General features: G+C 48.2%; 1 protein-coding gene across 2 annotated transcripts; it reads right to left on the bottom strand.

Moving 5' to 3' along the window:
- Nucleotides 1-2,823: 2,823 nt before the first annotated feature.
- Nucleotides 2,824-13,117, bottom strand: LOC119307722. Of its 2 annotated transcripts, XM_037583795.1 has the most exons (14): nucleotides 12,817-13,117; nucleotides 11,029-11,474; nucleotides 10,832-10,895; nucleotides 10,366-10,722; nucleotides 6,577-6,701; nucleotides 6,347-6,455; nucleotides 6,122-6,267; nucleotides 5,969-6,042; nucleotides 5,500-5,605; nucleotides 5,311-5,404; nucleotides 5,153-5,228; nucleotides 3,766-5,063; nucleotides 3,474-3,665; nucleotides 2,824-3,394 (listed from the first exon to the last, which is right to left on the bottom strand). In XM_037583795.1, the coding sequence occupies exons 1-14, from the start codon at nucleotides 12,823-12,825 to the stop codon at nucleotides 3,203-3,205; spliced, it is 3,288 nt and encodes a 1,095-aa protein (XP_037439692.1). In that variant the 5' UTR covers nucleotides 12,826-13,117; the 3' UTR covers nucleotides 2,824-3,202. The 2 variants fall into 2 exon arrangements, with proteins under 2 accessions (XP_037439692.1, XP_037439691.1); XM_037583794.1 differs by lacking the exons at nucleotides 10,366-10,722; nucleotides 10,832-10,895; nucleotides 11,029-11,474; nucleotides 12,817-13,117 and adding an exon at nucleotides 7,394-9,658.
- Between the last annotated feature and the right edge of the window lie 2,486 nt (nucleotides 13,118-15,603).

Below are 15,603 nucleotides of genomic sequence, written 5' to 3'. Positions count from 1 at the left end.
CCCATCTCGCCCATGTTATTCATTCTAACGATGGAGCCCCTGCAGCGACTGTTTGAGCTTGCCGTGGACAGGCGAGTCCTTGCGCCTCTAGCACAGACAAGTATGAGGAAGAGGTTGTCCATTTTCGCGGATGATGTGGCACTTTCTGTGAAGCCCTTGCCGATGGATCTTGCCGTTTGCCAGTGCATCTTTGAAGTCTTTGGAGAAGCGTCAGGTTTACGGATCAACATGCACAAATCAGCCGCTCTGCCGATTAGATGCACCGAGGAGGAAATGAACATGGTATGCACGATGCTAGGGTGCCCTTTGGGATCGTTTCCTATCAAATACCTTGGGCTACCCTTGTCACTTCGGAAGCAAACCCCGGCCCAACTACAATACCTCGTGGACCAGATGGCCAACAAGCTGCCCAAGTGGAAAGCGGGCTTGACGCCGAAGAGTGGGAGGCTGACCTTGGTGCAATCCGTGCTCTGCGCCTTGCCTTTGCATGCAATGATGGCCTTAGATCTGCCCATGAAGACAATCGCAGCTATGAACAAGATCTGTAGGTTTTTTTGTGGTGTAAAAGGAAGGAGGCGAATGGTGGAAACTGTGCGGTCGCGTGGGAGACAGTGTGCACCCCGAAGTGGGCTGGTGGTCTTGTCCTACCCAACTTGCGCTGGTTGAACGTGGCAATGCAGGCGAGGTGGCCATGGCTTAAGAGGACGGACAATACCAGGCCTTGGGAGGAGTTTAACATCAAGGTCCCCAAAGAATCCCTGCTACTCTTCAAAGCAGCTACACGATGTACCGCAGGGGATGGTCATTTGGCATTGTTTTGGGAGGATTGCTGGTTGAATGGCCGAAGGGCCCAGGAGATCGCTCCTTTGATATACAACATGATCCCGGTGCGGGTTCGCTCCAAGCGGACGGTTGGAGAGGCCATGGCGGATGGAGCTTGGGCCCAAGATGTGGGCCTGAACCTAGCTATGGAGGCTTTGCAGGAGTTCCTCTCGCTTTGGAATGAAGTGATCACTTGGGAGCCTACGGCAGGAGTGCAAGACGAGTTCTCGTGGTCTTGGGAGGATTCTGGGCAGTTTACGGTTCGGTCGGCCTATGCGGCAAAATTTTGGGCGACAGAAGTGGCACCAGCAGCGGATCTCATTTGGAAATCGAGGGCGCCCTCACAATGCAAGTTCTTCATATGGCTGGCCCTACTGAATAGATGCTGGACGTCGGATCGTCTGGCACGGCGAGGGCTACCGCACCAAGATGCATGCCCCTTTTGTGACCAGGAGGAGGAGTCGATCAATCACATCTTGCTTACATGTGTTTTTGCCAGGGTGGTATGGGCGGAGATCTGTCACGCCTTGGGAAAGCCGGAGTGGGTGCCTTCGGAGCACGACTCTCTCACGTCATGGTTGTGTCACAAGTCTGGGACCAACAAAGCCAGTACTAAAGATTTGCGAACCATTCTTGGGCTGACCTTGTGGGAGCTTTGGAAACATAGGAATGCAATTGTATTCGACGGAGCAAGGCCGTCATGTGAGGTGCTTCTTGGTAGAATTAGACTAGAGGGTCAAATTTGGGTGTCAGCCGGCCTACTAAAAGAGGATGTAGCACCCTTCCTTAGTAGGTTAGCGAGGTGGGCTAGGCGTGAGGAGTGAAGTATTTTGTAACTCATGTAACTAATGGTGGAGGCATTTCTTTTGCCCTTCTTCTTTAATATATGATATGCACACTCGTGCATATTCGAGAAAAAAAAAGAAAACAAACAGAAGACTATTCTGCAGATCAAATCATCTTCACCTCGTAAGTTTCCATGTCAAAACAGAACTGAAAATGGTTCAATCACTCAAAACGGTTCCGAGGGAAGTGAAAAATCAAAGAATCCAGCCTGAAGGATTATCATCAAATGATTCAAATCGACCAATGGTGAAACTACCCATGAACCAAACAGAATGATAACTCCAAATTTCAGCTAAACAACAGCAACTTGCTAATTACATGCTGGAAATGCAACATACAACAGATCATCCAACAGCAGATGAGTTTGGTTGAATTCAACCAACCCATACAAAAGAGAAGAAATGGACTTTGAGGCACGGCAGCAAGTGGGTGTTCGATGGAGGCGCTCGCTGTTGTTGTCTCAGGATGACCTCCGACACCATCGCCGCTTGTTCACCGTATGGTGAGAAATCTTTTTACTTAGTGTAGTCAAAGATCTGAACTACAAATTTATTTGTGGAGATAGAATGCGAATTCAAACATCTCTACCGAAGAATGTAGATCCAAAAATATTTCCTTCTTGACCCATTCAAGCAATTTCTAACTGGCCGACCTGCAATCCGCGACCTATTACTAAACAACCAAGGAAACAAACAGAAGAATGTTCTGCAGATCAAACCATCTTCACACTATAAGTTTCCATTTCAAATACAACATACTGCTGCACCCTTAGATTATCTATTGTAAGCAATACAGTCAAGCAAAGATAAGTTTTAGCTGGCTGAGACCCAAGATAGCACATGCTTTGCACTTATTCAACCATTCAAAACAATTCTGAGAGAACTGAAAGTCAGAGAATCTACCCTGAAGTATCATTATCGCAGCTCCAGCAGCAGTGAAACTTAACCCATGAATTGAACAGAACAATAGTAACTCCAAATTTCAGCTAAACAACTGCAACTTGCCAATTACACGCTGGAAATGCAACATACAGCAGATCATCCAACAATAGATAACTTTCGGTTAAATTCAACCAACCCATACAAAAGAGAAGCAAGCACCAGGCATATCAGAAAGCTGCAAATCACAAACTCCAGCACTGCTCACCAAGAGATATAACTGAAAAGGTTCCATCTTACTTAGATAGTACTAATACATAGGTTCAGTGAAAGAGCACGATAACAGATAACAAAGGGGGGCTTCACATGGTACCGATGCTGTAAGCTTGCCAAAAATCGAAGGGGACATGCCCCCCGTCGCAAAGCTTACAGAACCATGACCATCAAGCATCTAGGAAAAGGCATTCCTACGCAAAAAAAAAAAAAACATAAGGGAGCTGCAAAGGGCACTCCTCTAAACATGGCCCATTTAGGCTCATCATCCCACAAGCTCAGAACATCGAAGGAGATGGGATCAATGTCTCCTTCAGTCTGTGGGATTGCCTGCCTTATTCTATGTATTACTAGATCAGTCTTCGGTATTAGGGAGCTAAACCTTATGGACCAAACTTGAAGTGCTCAATCATGCAGTCACAGACAGTGCACTTCTTGAGCAGTGTCACCGAGGCCAGGAGGCAGCCTCGGCAAGCTATGGTGTGCATGCAGGGGGAGCATCTCACAACTGCATCAGCTCCACTGCAGACAACCATCAACTGGCACTTTTGATCTGAGACGCACTCCATGACTCCCTGCGTGTTCAGCAATTAATTATCAGGCAAAATTGAATTCAGATGTAGTGAAAGTAGAACAGAGGAGAAATTTTGTTACCACGTGTCGGGATTTTGCGTCCAGTGCCGGGGCAGACTTGACTCCACTTACAGCAGTGCCACAGGTCATGCATGCCCTGACATTGCACCTCATCATGCAGGCAACACATATCTTATGGAGGCAGGGGACAAGCTCCATCGCGGCTTCACAGGAGCGGCATATGATGCAGTAGTCACTCTTGGCATGTGGAGTCTACAGGAGTACAGGTGAAAAGAAGTGTATTAATTAAGACATGATTCTGAGCCTAACTAACGTGGCAAGCAAATGCAACACAGAAGAAGGGAGCACTTACTAGGTACTTGTCCCACTGTGAGTGGAAGAAGGAGAATCTCATTTCATTGTCGCAGCTGCTTGGAGTGACTGCTGGCCTTTCAACAGGACGATCAACAAAGCATGTTGTTGGTCTGGGTTGATTCAATTCAAGCTTCCTTGCAGGTTCAGGCTCAATCAGTTCAGAATTCCTAGAAGGTCTGGACTCGACCAGTTGAATCTTCCGTGCAGGCCCAGCAGGCTGAACCAAATCAGCCTTGCTAGGAGGAGGAGGAGGAGGAGGAGGAGGACTGGACTCGATCAAATCGAGTTTCTTTGTAGGTGCAGACTCAACCAAATCAGGCTTCATTAACGGTCCTTGTTCGATTTTTTCTGGAGGAGATCCAGACACAATCAAATCAGGCTTTCTTGCAGGTGACTGGATCAAATCAGACTTTGGTGTGCTCACAGTAATCTCATCAAGTAAGCTACCATTGGAGGTGGAATCACCATCCGGCAGGCTTTCGCCATTGCTTCTGCTGCACTCATCATCATGCTGGCTCTGGACATTGCTCTCGCTGCATGCATCACCATGTGGACTGTTAGTGCTATAAGGAGCATTCTCAGTGATATTGGCGGTAAGTGGTGATCTTGGAGAATGATGATCTGACACTGATTCTGGGAGCTCTTCATGATCAAATGAGTAAGGCTCTAGCAAGGGTACATACTTTGGCCTTGAGAGCGGTGGCAGAAGGACCATATGTGTTGCAGGGCCATTTCCTACAGGGACTACACGCATCCTGCAGATGCCAGGGAGGGAGCGCATGAAATCACTTAGCTTAGGATAGCCAAGGGCAGAATGATCAAGCTCCATTCTGCAACATGATCTGAAATCAGTCTTCACAGAGCATAATGGGTACTTCTCCCCATATCGTTCGGTTGCTTCCATGAGAAATCCTGGCAACCACCTCCTGAATATGAAGAACCAAGATGGGAGGTGCTTCTCTGGCATTGGCCGCCGTTTCCCAAAGTTATATTGCTCAGGTTGTTCATCCTCCAGCTCACTATGAGTCACTGTTGGGGACTCACGTACATGGTGCCTGAAGGAAGTTGCTCTTTCGAGTTCAGGCAGGGACGGTCTAGCAACAGCATCCTTTATCTCCACTCTCTTCCCAAGCACATAGACATGATGAGCTTCCTTTGCACTAATCATGTCCTTCTCTCTTTTGAATTTGACAAAGCCAAAGCCTCGGGACTGTATCCTCTCGTCTATTTTTAAGGTAATGACTATTGCTTCCTCCACAGGTCCGAATTCAGTACTGAAGAATTTGCTAAGGTACGCTGCAAGAAACGAATGCCAAAGAAAGTGTTAGAAGTACATTCATGTTCACTGTGTTGAACATAACTGGTTCAGGATTATGAAGCTATACCATCGTCTACTGAAAGCGGGAGACCCCCAACAAAGATTTTGCGAGTGTAGTCATGCTTCTCCCAATGATCATTATGCTATAAATAAAATATGTTGTAAGCAGATCATGTAAACAAAAAAGTCACTTGGTAATACAGAGATAGAGGATGCTTAGATTACCCGAGATAATTTGGGACCTTCTTTTGGGGCACTATGGCCCTTACTTTTAACCCGAAAATCCCGGTGACCTACTGACGCCTTTGGCACAACATAGCTGCAGGGATATTCAAAGCAATATCTTAATTTTAACTTCAAATGAGCAGCACTTTCTCTACATTTCACGTAATTGTGTACAGATATAAGAAATACCTTTCATAATAATCGTCATTGTCATAATCATCGAAATCATCATCCAGAAGCTCTTTGTGCCTATCTTTTTTCATCGCATGGTTCTTTTCCATTGAGCCATGGTTCACTAAAAAGGAGCAAAATTCAGTTGAAAATGCAGTTGGCTTCATATGCATTATTATCAGTAAAACCAAAAGTATCTAACCGATCTTTATGTAATTCAAATAATAAAATTCCTTCCAGTGTTATTTGCAAAAAAATAAATTCTTCCAGTGTAATGAAACAGATCAAACAATAGAACATAACAGAATGTGATCTTATAGCAGAACATGTGCTTTGGTTGAAGAATCAAACACAAAACTATGGGCAAGTGAAGTGATTTTATTTACATGAGATACGCAAAAGGACAAGTGAAGTGCTTGTATTTACGCAAGAGATGTTCTATTTGCGAACTCAGTCAAATATTTAATATCCCAGAAAATCATCTTACTTGGTACAACATTTGCAGAGTTGAGAAGGAACCGCATGTCCTGGGACGTCGCCACGTCTATTGGTCTTTGCTTTCTGTTCAACACCAAAGAATCACGTCACTGTAAGTCGATCAAATCACTGAATACAAGAATTCTTCAGAAATATTACTCACCGTAGGTTCTGGGCTTTGGGGTTAGCCCCATAACGCAAAAGAAGTCGTACACAGCTCAAAGAACCATTTTTCACTGCAAGGAATAATGGGGTTTCTTTGGTCTTGGAAGGTATATCAACGCAATCTTGTGCATGAAGCAGAAGTGACTTGCAGATCAAAGAAACAAAATACCAATTAGTCACAGTGGTATTATTAAGCGCTTGAAAAGGAAGTAACAAAGGCTACCTGAAGAGCCTTGTAATTGCCCTTAGCTGCAGCGCTGTGCACTGGTGTGAGACCTAGTTTGTTCCCCTGGAAAACTCTGGCACCATTCTTCTGCAGGAGCCACATAATCCTGCACAAAGACAGAAGACAGTTAAGGACACTTGGAAATAGCAAGAACAACGATCTTACAGTTTAGCTGTTAATGGAGCAGAATTTGAAGAAGTGCTGTTAATGGTACAGTTTAGCTGCACCTTGGCTCCTGTGTGCTTGAGCTACTACTGAGGCACCAGTGAAGTGCCGTGTTTCCTTCGGGGTCGGTTTCATTGACATCAACATCCCCCATCAGAAGCATCTTTGTGACATTCATATCTCCAGCCTACACAAGGAATCAATCATTGCAAGTTTTTCATATGTATAAGATGCAGCTTTATAAATTGCAGCTTGTTAGGCGTAGCACGATTACAGCAATACTGCATCAACTGAACATAAGAAAATCCAGACCTGCTTCTAGATAAATACGTAAAAACAAAGTGTGTAGATCATAATCATAGTAACTCATTTCCTAAAATAAGGCGTGGACCTCAATTACACACATTGATTACTCACTAAACTTCATGGCAGTCATAGCAACTAATTTCATGTGCAATGCAAATCTAGAAGTGTTTAAAAGGGAAAAAGTTTGTGTAGACCACAAAGTAAAGACACTGAACACTCAATCATTGCAATTTTTTCTATATATAAGTTGCAGTTGTACGATTACAGCAATATTGCATCAATTGAACATAAGAAAATGCAGAGCTGCTTCTAGATAATACGTAAAAACAAAGTGTGTAGATTACAATCATAGTAACTCATTTCATGTATCATTTTAGGAGTCTTTCCTAAAATAAGGTGTTGACCTCAATTACACACATTGATTACTCACATAACTTCATGGCAGTCCGGGCAAGTAATTTCATGTGCAATGCAAATCTTTTTTTTTTTGAACTTCGGCGACCTTTATTACACAATAATCATATCAGATACAAGGGAGGGAATTAAGAAATCAGGGGGATGCTCTTGCCAGACCTCATTTAACTGCCTTCTATAACTAGTCCTTGCTAGCCAATGCGCAACCCCATTACTCTCCCTAGCACAGTGTACAGTCGTCGCCCTGCTGAAAGAACTCAACACCTGTCGGCAATCATCCGTTACCACCGCAGCCGAGGCTCGGTACTCCGAAGGATCCGTCATTGCTTGAACTATCTCCTGTGAGTCGGACTCCACCACCAGAGCATAAATACCCAGATGCTCTGCCAAACGCAGTCCTTCCAATAGTGCTAACGCTTCCATAGAGGGAACATCCATGGCATACTGTCGAAAGGAGCAAGAAGCAGCAATAAACGCTCCTGAGCTATCTCGTAAGACAGCTCCAGTTGCTCCCGCTCCCTCATCCACATGATAGCTCGCGTCAACGTTTAGTTTAATCACCCCTTTTGCTGGTCTCACCCATCTAATCTGTTTTGTGGGCTCCTTTGCCTTTGCAGCCAGAGAGTTTGCCACGATTGCCCGAATGCTCATAGCTGAGCGAACCGGGCTACCAACCTTCTCCTGGTGACTGATCTTCCGACGATCCCACCATAAGTACCATCCAGTCACCATAACTGTCTCCACACCATTATCAATTGGTAGTTTTACCTCTCCTGGTAGCTCAGAGCAGAGGAGTGTCTCCAGGATTACCGGCCCCGACAGCTCATGGGCTGCTGCATTCGCGATCGATGTTTCCAGCCCCAGCTCCTTCCACACGGCCTTGGCTCTTTCGCACGCAAACAACATATGTCGCAGATCCTCAGGCTCATTGCCGCATACTGGACAAATCACCGGAGTAGATAGGTGCCGATCTGACAGCGTACAATAGCATGGTACAATCCCATGTAGCACTCTCCAGTTAAACACATTTACCTTAGGGGGCACTGACCTGCCCCAAAGGACTTTCCAAACCGGGTGCGGATCCACTCTTCCTGCTCCAACATTCATCCGAGCCCGTGTTCTGTACACAGATTTCCAAGTGATGTGATAAGCAGACCGGACCTTGAAACATCCCGACTTAGAAAACTGCCATGAAATAAAATCAGACTGGCCATGAGATGATAGTGGTATCTGCAAAATTCTTTCAGCATCCACTGGCCAAAAAATTTCCCTTACTAATTGTTCATCCCAGCTTCCGGATATTGGATCAACCAGTTCTTGTACTTTCTGTAACAAGCAATGCCCCCTTGGGGTCATAACCCTCCGATCATGGCTTGTGGGAATCCACTGATCCTTCCAAATGTCAATGGATGCACCATCCCAACCCGCCAGATCGCCCCTTCCCTGAAGGTTTTCATACCTGCCATGATACTTTGCCATGTAAAGGAAGCACCTTTTTTCAGAGTAGTATTCATCAAATTCCCATCAAGGTAATACTTTGCTCGTAGGACTTGAGCACATAACGAATCCGGATCAGATAATAACCGCCAACATTGCTTTGCTAGCATGGCTCTATTGAGACAGTATAGATCTCTGAATCCCATGCCTCCTTCATTTTTCGGGATACACATCTTCCACCATGCTTTCCAGTGTATTTTCTTCTTGTTCTGAGTGTCTCCCCACCAATATCTAGCTATAGCATCGCAAATAGCCTTACAAATATTTTTGGGGATATTAAAAACAGACATGGCGTAGACTGGGATCGCCTGCGCCACTGCTTTCAGTAACGTCTCCTTTCCACTGATCGAGAGTATCTTTGACATCCAACTATCAATAAGCGCACATACTCTATCAACCAGGTACTGAAAACTGTCACTACGGTCGATTCCAACCTTCGACGGTAGTCCCAAATACTTATCAGAAATAGCCTCTAAAACTATATTAAGCTGTGTGCAAACCTCTGCTCGTACCTCCACCAAAGTGTTTGGACTGAAAAAGACACTGGATTTTGCATCACTTACCAGTTGACCCGAGCTAGCACAGTACAAGTCCAGTGCATTCTTGAGTGACGTGGCATTCAACGTATCCGCCCTCATCAGGATCAGGGAATCATCAGCAAATAACAAGTGTGAAATTGATGGTGCACTACGGCACACCCTAATTCCTTGGATACCACCGACCGCCTCTTCATGCGCTAGTAGACTGGATAACCCTTCAGCACATATCAAAAATAGGTAAGGAGATAACGGGTCCCCTTGCCTGAGCCCCCTGGATGGGGTAAACGCCTCTGTTTCATCCGAGTTGAACCAAATCCTGTAATTAACCGATGTAACGCATGCCATAATCATCTCCACCCATGAGGTGTCAAACCCCAACTTGATCATCATATCCTTGAGGAAATTCCACTCGACTCGATCATAGGCTTTGTGCAATGCAAATCCAGAAGTGTTTAAAAGGGAAAAAGTCTATGTAAACCACAAAGTAAAGACACTGAACACTGAATCATTGCAAATTTTTCTATATATAAGTTGCAGTTGCAGGATTACAGCAATACCGCATCCACCAAACATGAGAAAATGCAGAGCTGCTTTTAGATAATATGTAAAACAAAGTGTGTAGATCATAATCATATTAATTCATTTCATTATTATTTTAGGAGTCTTTCCTAAAATAAGGCGTGGACCTCAATTACACACAATGATTACTCACTTAACTTCATGGCAGTCGTATCAATTAATTTCATGTGCAATGCAAATCTAAAAGGGAAAAAGCCTGTGTAGACCACAGAGCTGCTTCTTGATAATACAAAGGGTGTGGATCATAATCATAATACTCATTTCATGTATAATTTAAAAGTCTTTTTGAAAAATAAGGCGTAGACCTCAGTTACACACACTGATTACTCAATTAAACTTCATAACAGTCATAGCAACTCATTTCATGTACAATGCAAATCTAGCGGTGTTTAAAAGGAAAAAAGAAACCCGGTGTAGACCACAAACTAAAGACACTGAATACCCAATGTATTGCAAAGCTTGGGAATACTAGTAGTGACAATTTAAGTTTAACATGAAACTAACAGCAATCTGTACCTTTGCAGCCCTAAGTAGAGGGGGCAAGCTTCTCCTGTCAACTTTTCGGTCCCTCCACGACGTGGCCCCAAATTGGTTGAGCAGCTGAATCTCACAGAGCAAGGCTTTCCTCCTCATTTCATTGCCGTCTCTAGTTGAAGCCTCTCCAATCGACAGAACCTCATCCACAACAGAGTTGTAAATTGATCTCTTTGTCCTGACGCCGTCAATCACCACGCTCACCATCGCCGATATCCTTTCCTCAGCCACCAGGAGCAGCATTGCGAGTGCGGCGACACGCCCCTCCATGGCGTATCTGTAAGCCACCTCCCCAACCTCCCTGGTCTTCTCTGCCAGAAGCCTCACCGCGTTCAGATCCTGCACACGCATACAGGGAAGTTGCAGTTTTGCATGAGATTGATCCTATCTACTATCAACCAGGTACTAGTAGCATGGAGCTGTTGGTGAGTTTAGTGATGATGGAAACCTTTTGTTGCAGATAAGCCAGAAGATCCTCGACTGAGTTGTCCGGGGACCAATCAACTTGAACCCTGAAGAGAAAGCAAGCAGGGAGCAGACAGATGCATTGCTGTCAGTTTGATCTCAAATGGCATCGACCAAATGAAGAATCATCAGTACTAGCTAGCAAATACTAGTAGCACGCGGTTGGTGTCATTGACGCACCTTCTGCTCATGAGCGCGACCTCGAGCGCGACTAGGTGTGTGCCGTCGAGCAGCCTGACGTCCGTCCGGGCGTTCCTGGAGACTGAGAGGAGCAGCTGGATGCACCCCTTGGAGTGCGCCTCGGCGGCGACGTGCAGCGGCGTCCGCGTGAGCTGGTCCCTGGCTTCGACGGAGGCCGGCGTGATCCCGTACTCCCCGTCGAGGAGGAGCCTGGCGCACTCGGCGGCGTCGTGCCTGCAGGCGAGGTGGAGGAGCCTGTTGGACATGTCCTGGTCGAGGATCCTGGCGGCGTCGGAGCCGTTGCGCAGCCGGCCCAGCGCCGCCTTCTTGATGCTGTCCACCGCCGCGAGGAGGAGCGCGGTGTCGTCCTCCACGACGGCGCGGGACACGTCGTTGTCCTGCTTGCCCATCTTGTCCGTCGTCCCGCCACCCTCTTCGCTCAAGCTCTGCACCATCCAAGCACCAACCAAATCGAATCAAAAAATTTGAAGTGACAAATCAAACTTCCTTTTGACACCAGAAAATCGCTCCAAATTTTCTCACGAAAAACGAGACGAAAACCGATCGAAAACAACATGACAAAATTAAATGGGACAATGCAGCCAAGGTAATAGCGTAAATGGAGTGGCAGTCCGCAGGCCCTCAGAGCGCAGGCACGAAACTGGAAACTAGATCGCCTCCAGGACACGCAAGGGAAAAGGAGCGCAAGAAGAACAAGCAGACGCGACGAAAGCTCGGCCAGGAAAGCGCAGCTAGCGGGCTCTCGCTTCCACTCGAATCATGGAGAAACGCAGCCTGGTCGTGTCAGGACGTCGATCGATCACGGGGCGGAGCGGCACGACGCCCGAGACGAAGCTGGGAAAAGGAACTGCTCCCTGCCCAAAGCGATCGCCGAGGACGAAAAGCTTTCCGGTTATGATCGGAGGCGTGGAATCTCATTTTCTCTCCCTCCACACCGGCAGCAGCGAGTGCCTGCCTCGTCAAATCAAATCGTCCCAAAGGAAAAGCAAAGCAAAGACAAGCCGGAAGGAATATACCATGACCTCATCAAACGGCACCAAGAAGAAGAAGAACACGCGCGTTTGCGTTTGCTAATACGATGCAAAAAACTTCGAAGACGAGGGACAAAACCCCCCAAAGCAGCACCCAAATTAACTTCCAGCATTCGCAACGAGGACGGATCAAAAACAAACCACCACTGGACGGAAACCAGGGGAAAAACTAGCACAAGCAGGAGGAGCAAAGGATTCGCAAGGAGTGACAGAAGACTTGATCCCCTGAAGCAAACTGAAGAGAATCTCGGTTGAGAGACAGCAAACGGTGGATCACCAAAAACTATTCGACTGAAATGGCGAACTGGAGCGGGGAGCGTGATGAAGGATCATGCAGACGCATGACAAGGAAACCCGCGAGAAACCAGGACCAGATCGTCCGGAAACACCGGGACGGGACGAAACCTCTGAAAACCCCAGCGGAGGAGGTAGGAGAAAACCCCAATCCCATGCCCCGAAACGGCGAAACCAACGAACCAAACCCAGCAGAAGGAGCGAAAACGAAGGACCATTAGCACCTCCCTCCCTCCCTCTCACTTGGGCGGTCGGCGAACCATAGCACTGTCGCAGTCGCGAGAGATCATCGGAGAGCCCCACCCAAAAACCGCAAGACCAAAATCATCTCATCTCATACCCCGAAGAAATGGATCGAATCGAACACGGAGGCGCTAACAAATCAGCAACACGCAGATGACGAAGCAATGCCGGCGACGCCAGGCCTCGCTCGCGGGCTCACCTCTCCCATGCGCGCGGCCGGAGTCGCAGAAACCCTCGCCGCGCCTGCTCTGCTTCCCCCCGAGAAACCCCTCTCCGCCCTCCGCTCGCTCTCACACACAAACACCCTGCCTCCGCTCGATCGCCCTCCTCTTATGTAGACAGAGTGCTGGCGGAGCGCTCCTCCTCCCTCCTCTCTCCGCCCTCCGGCACCCACACACACCCACCGCGCACGGCGAACCCAGACTGCAAAAGCCGCACTTATCCTGCACTGGCCTGTCTGCCTGTCCCTCCCTGGTCACTGTCTCTCTACCACAGCATGTCTCGGTAGTCGATCGGTACCCACCCGTCCGTTGTTGTGGTACCCCTTCACAGCTTTCGTGCCTCCACCCCACCTCCTCCTCCTCCCATTAAAAGCTCTGCGCTTTTTGCCGTTCCTGGCATCCTTGGCGCCGCGGGCAGGCCGTGGCACGGAAACGGAAACTCGGAACCCCGTCCGTCGCGTTCGTGACCCGCGCAACGCGTGGCGCTCCGCCACTGGCCCCTCCCCCCACCCCGGAAGCTGCCTCGAAGGCGGGAGAGGGGCGAGCTCGTCCGGTGGAGCTATGGCTGCTACTCCTACTTGGCTAGGGTAGGCAGGGGCCGGGCTTGCTTTGGTCCGCTTTGTCGCCTTCCCGCTGGGCCCCCGCTGCCATGTCAGAGCGGAGGGGACAGCCTCTGCTGCCGCTGCTGCTGGGCCGCTGCTGCTGCGCTGGTGACGGGGCGCGCTTTCCTTTCCTGGAGGGGGCATCGAATTGGTTGGGCGTGCGTCTCAGATCTAGACTAGACTCTACTAGTAGTAGTGCGGGTGCACACGGTGAGAAATTAGAAGATGTTTTGTGTGCATGCGAGAAATGGTGTGTGCTACTAGTGTGAATGTGCTGCGAGGAAGGAATCTGCAGGGCTGGAAACGAGAGCCCGCGACTGCACGTCTGAGCTGGTCAAGCGTAGGGAGGGTTAGCGTGGGTGCGTGCACCGGCCGGGCTACTGGCTCCATGCATGGGGCGATCGATCAGTGGCGCGCGCGCGCATCTGCAGATCGACCCACACACGCTGCTATGCTTTTTCGCCTTGCTGCTTCACTTTGTCGCGTTCGGCGGACCACAGGATCAGGTGTCAGGCGGAGGGGACAGCCTCTCTGCTACAGGAGTACGTACGTAGGTTCGCAGGAGGCTTGGCTTGTCCGTCGCGTCTCGTCGGAGAGATCGCCAATCACCAAACCGCCCCGGATGGTGGATGTATCTCCTGTAGTGTACGCGCTCGGTCGCTGACGGGTGGGGCTCTGATGCGAGAGTGGCCCGCTAGCCAGTGCCATGGGTAGGTTGGGAGAGGGGAGCCTGCGGCTCTGCGCTTGCGACTGCGAGCATATCCTCCTCGGTAGGCGCGCGGGGACGATGACGAAAGCCTGTCATTGCTTTGGCTGGCAACTTGGCATCGCACGGACATGGATGACCGGCAGGGTGCATGCATGGATGGATGGACGGGTCCATCAGGATGAACTTTGCAGGTGATCATGAGCACGCAGTTTTGTTTTCTATTTGTACTGTACTACTATGCCGTTTGTAAAGTCATCTTTTCTTTTCCTTTCCTTTCCAAACTTACAGTGCTCTGCTCCCCCTGCCCAGCCGGTTAAGGGTTTACGGGGATCCCAACTGCAGCGGCAGGGCTGCACAATGGCACCTGCGCGCGCGCTGCACAACGACAGCTCTCGTGGATGGACTCCTAGACGGGGCGCGCCCCCAACGTTGCACACGCGCACGGTGCTACTAGTAGGTATCTGCATGACACGACCGGAGCGGTCATCATGGAGCGATCTACCGACGCGCACTAGGAATTGCCAGCGTTCCTGCATTTGCACCGTGATGATTTTTTTTCTTTGGCTCTTCATATTTACTGTTTAGCCATGTTTCCTGACTTGATTCATTCTGATCAAGAACGTGTCTTGGATGCCCGTTTCGCACTCTACAGCATTGGCCTTGTATCTTTCCGACATGTACGTTACGTACAACGGCCTATGATATGAGCAGGGACGTAGCGGCTCAGACCGACCTGACCTGCCGTGGCAAATTTTTGTGTTTTGATCCTTTTCGCATACCAATTCAGGATCTGATCTCGGTTGAATTTTTTTTGGGGATGACCATTTTTCTTACCGCCAGGAGTGCTGGCGGTAGGGTTAGACAGCCTACCGCCACAGTCCCTGGCGGTAGGGTGCGGCGAGCGGTTATTTCGTCCGAGCCCGCCCCTTCCCATCCCCCCCCCCCCACCACCACCACCCGGCAGTTCTTCTTCCTCCCCCTCGCCCCTCTCTCCCTCTCTCATCTCCTCCACTCCCCACTCGGATCTTCACCATTTCTTCATCGTTTTTGCGGATCGAGATGGCCCCGAAGAGAGAAACGTAAGCTCCTCCAATCCCTCCAAGTAGTTTTTGCAAACTTGCTTCTGATTCGACGCATTATTTGCTTGAAATCCCTCATCTTTTTGAACTTAGATTGAAATTTTTTACCCCTAGGATTGTTTTAGCTTGATTGTAGTTCTAGTTCTTAGTTCTTTAGTAACTAGTGGTATTGAATATGAACTCCAATCAATAGTTCATATGTTAGTGTGAACTTGAACCCTAGTTCATAATTTTGATGTAATGCATGTGGGAGGACTTGTTTTCTTTTATGATGCATGTTGATATGATGATATGAAGATGTTTTTTGGAGAAAATACATTCAAGATGAACTCTATTTCAAAAAAAAATTGTTAAAAAAATCGATGATATGATGCA

Source organism: Triticum dicoccoides, chromosome 5B (genome assembly GCF_002162155.2).
Source record: "Triticum dicoccoides isolate Atlit2015 ecotype Zavitan chromosome 5B, WEW_v2.0, whole genome shotgun sequence".
In the NCBI taxonomy this organism is placed as follows: Eukaryota; Viridiplantae; Streptophyta; class Magnoliopsida; order Poales; family Poaceae; genus Triticum; species Triticum dicoccoides.
Note: the sequence above shows the minus strand (reverse complement) of the source record. Positions and strands in the feature narration are given on the sequence as shown.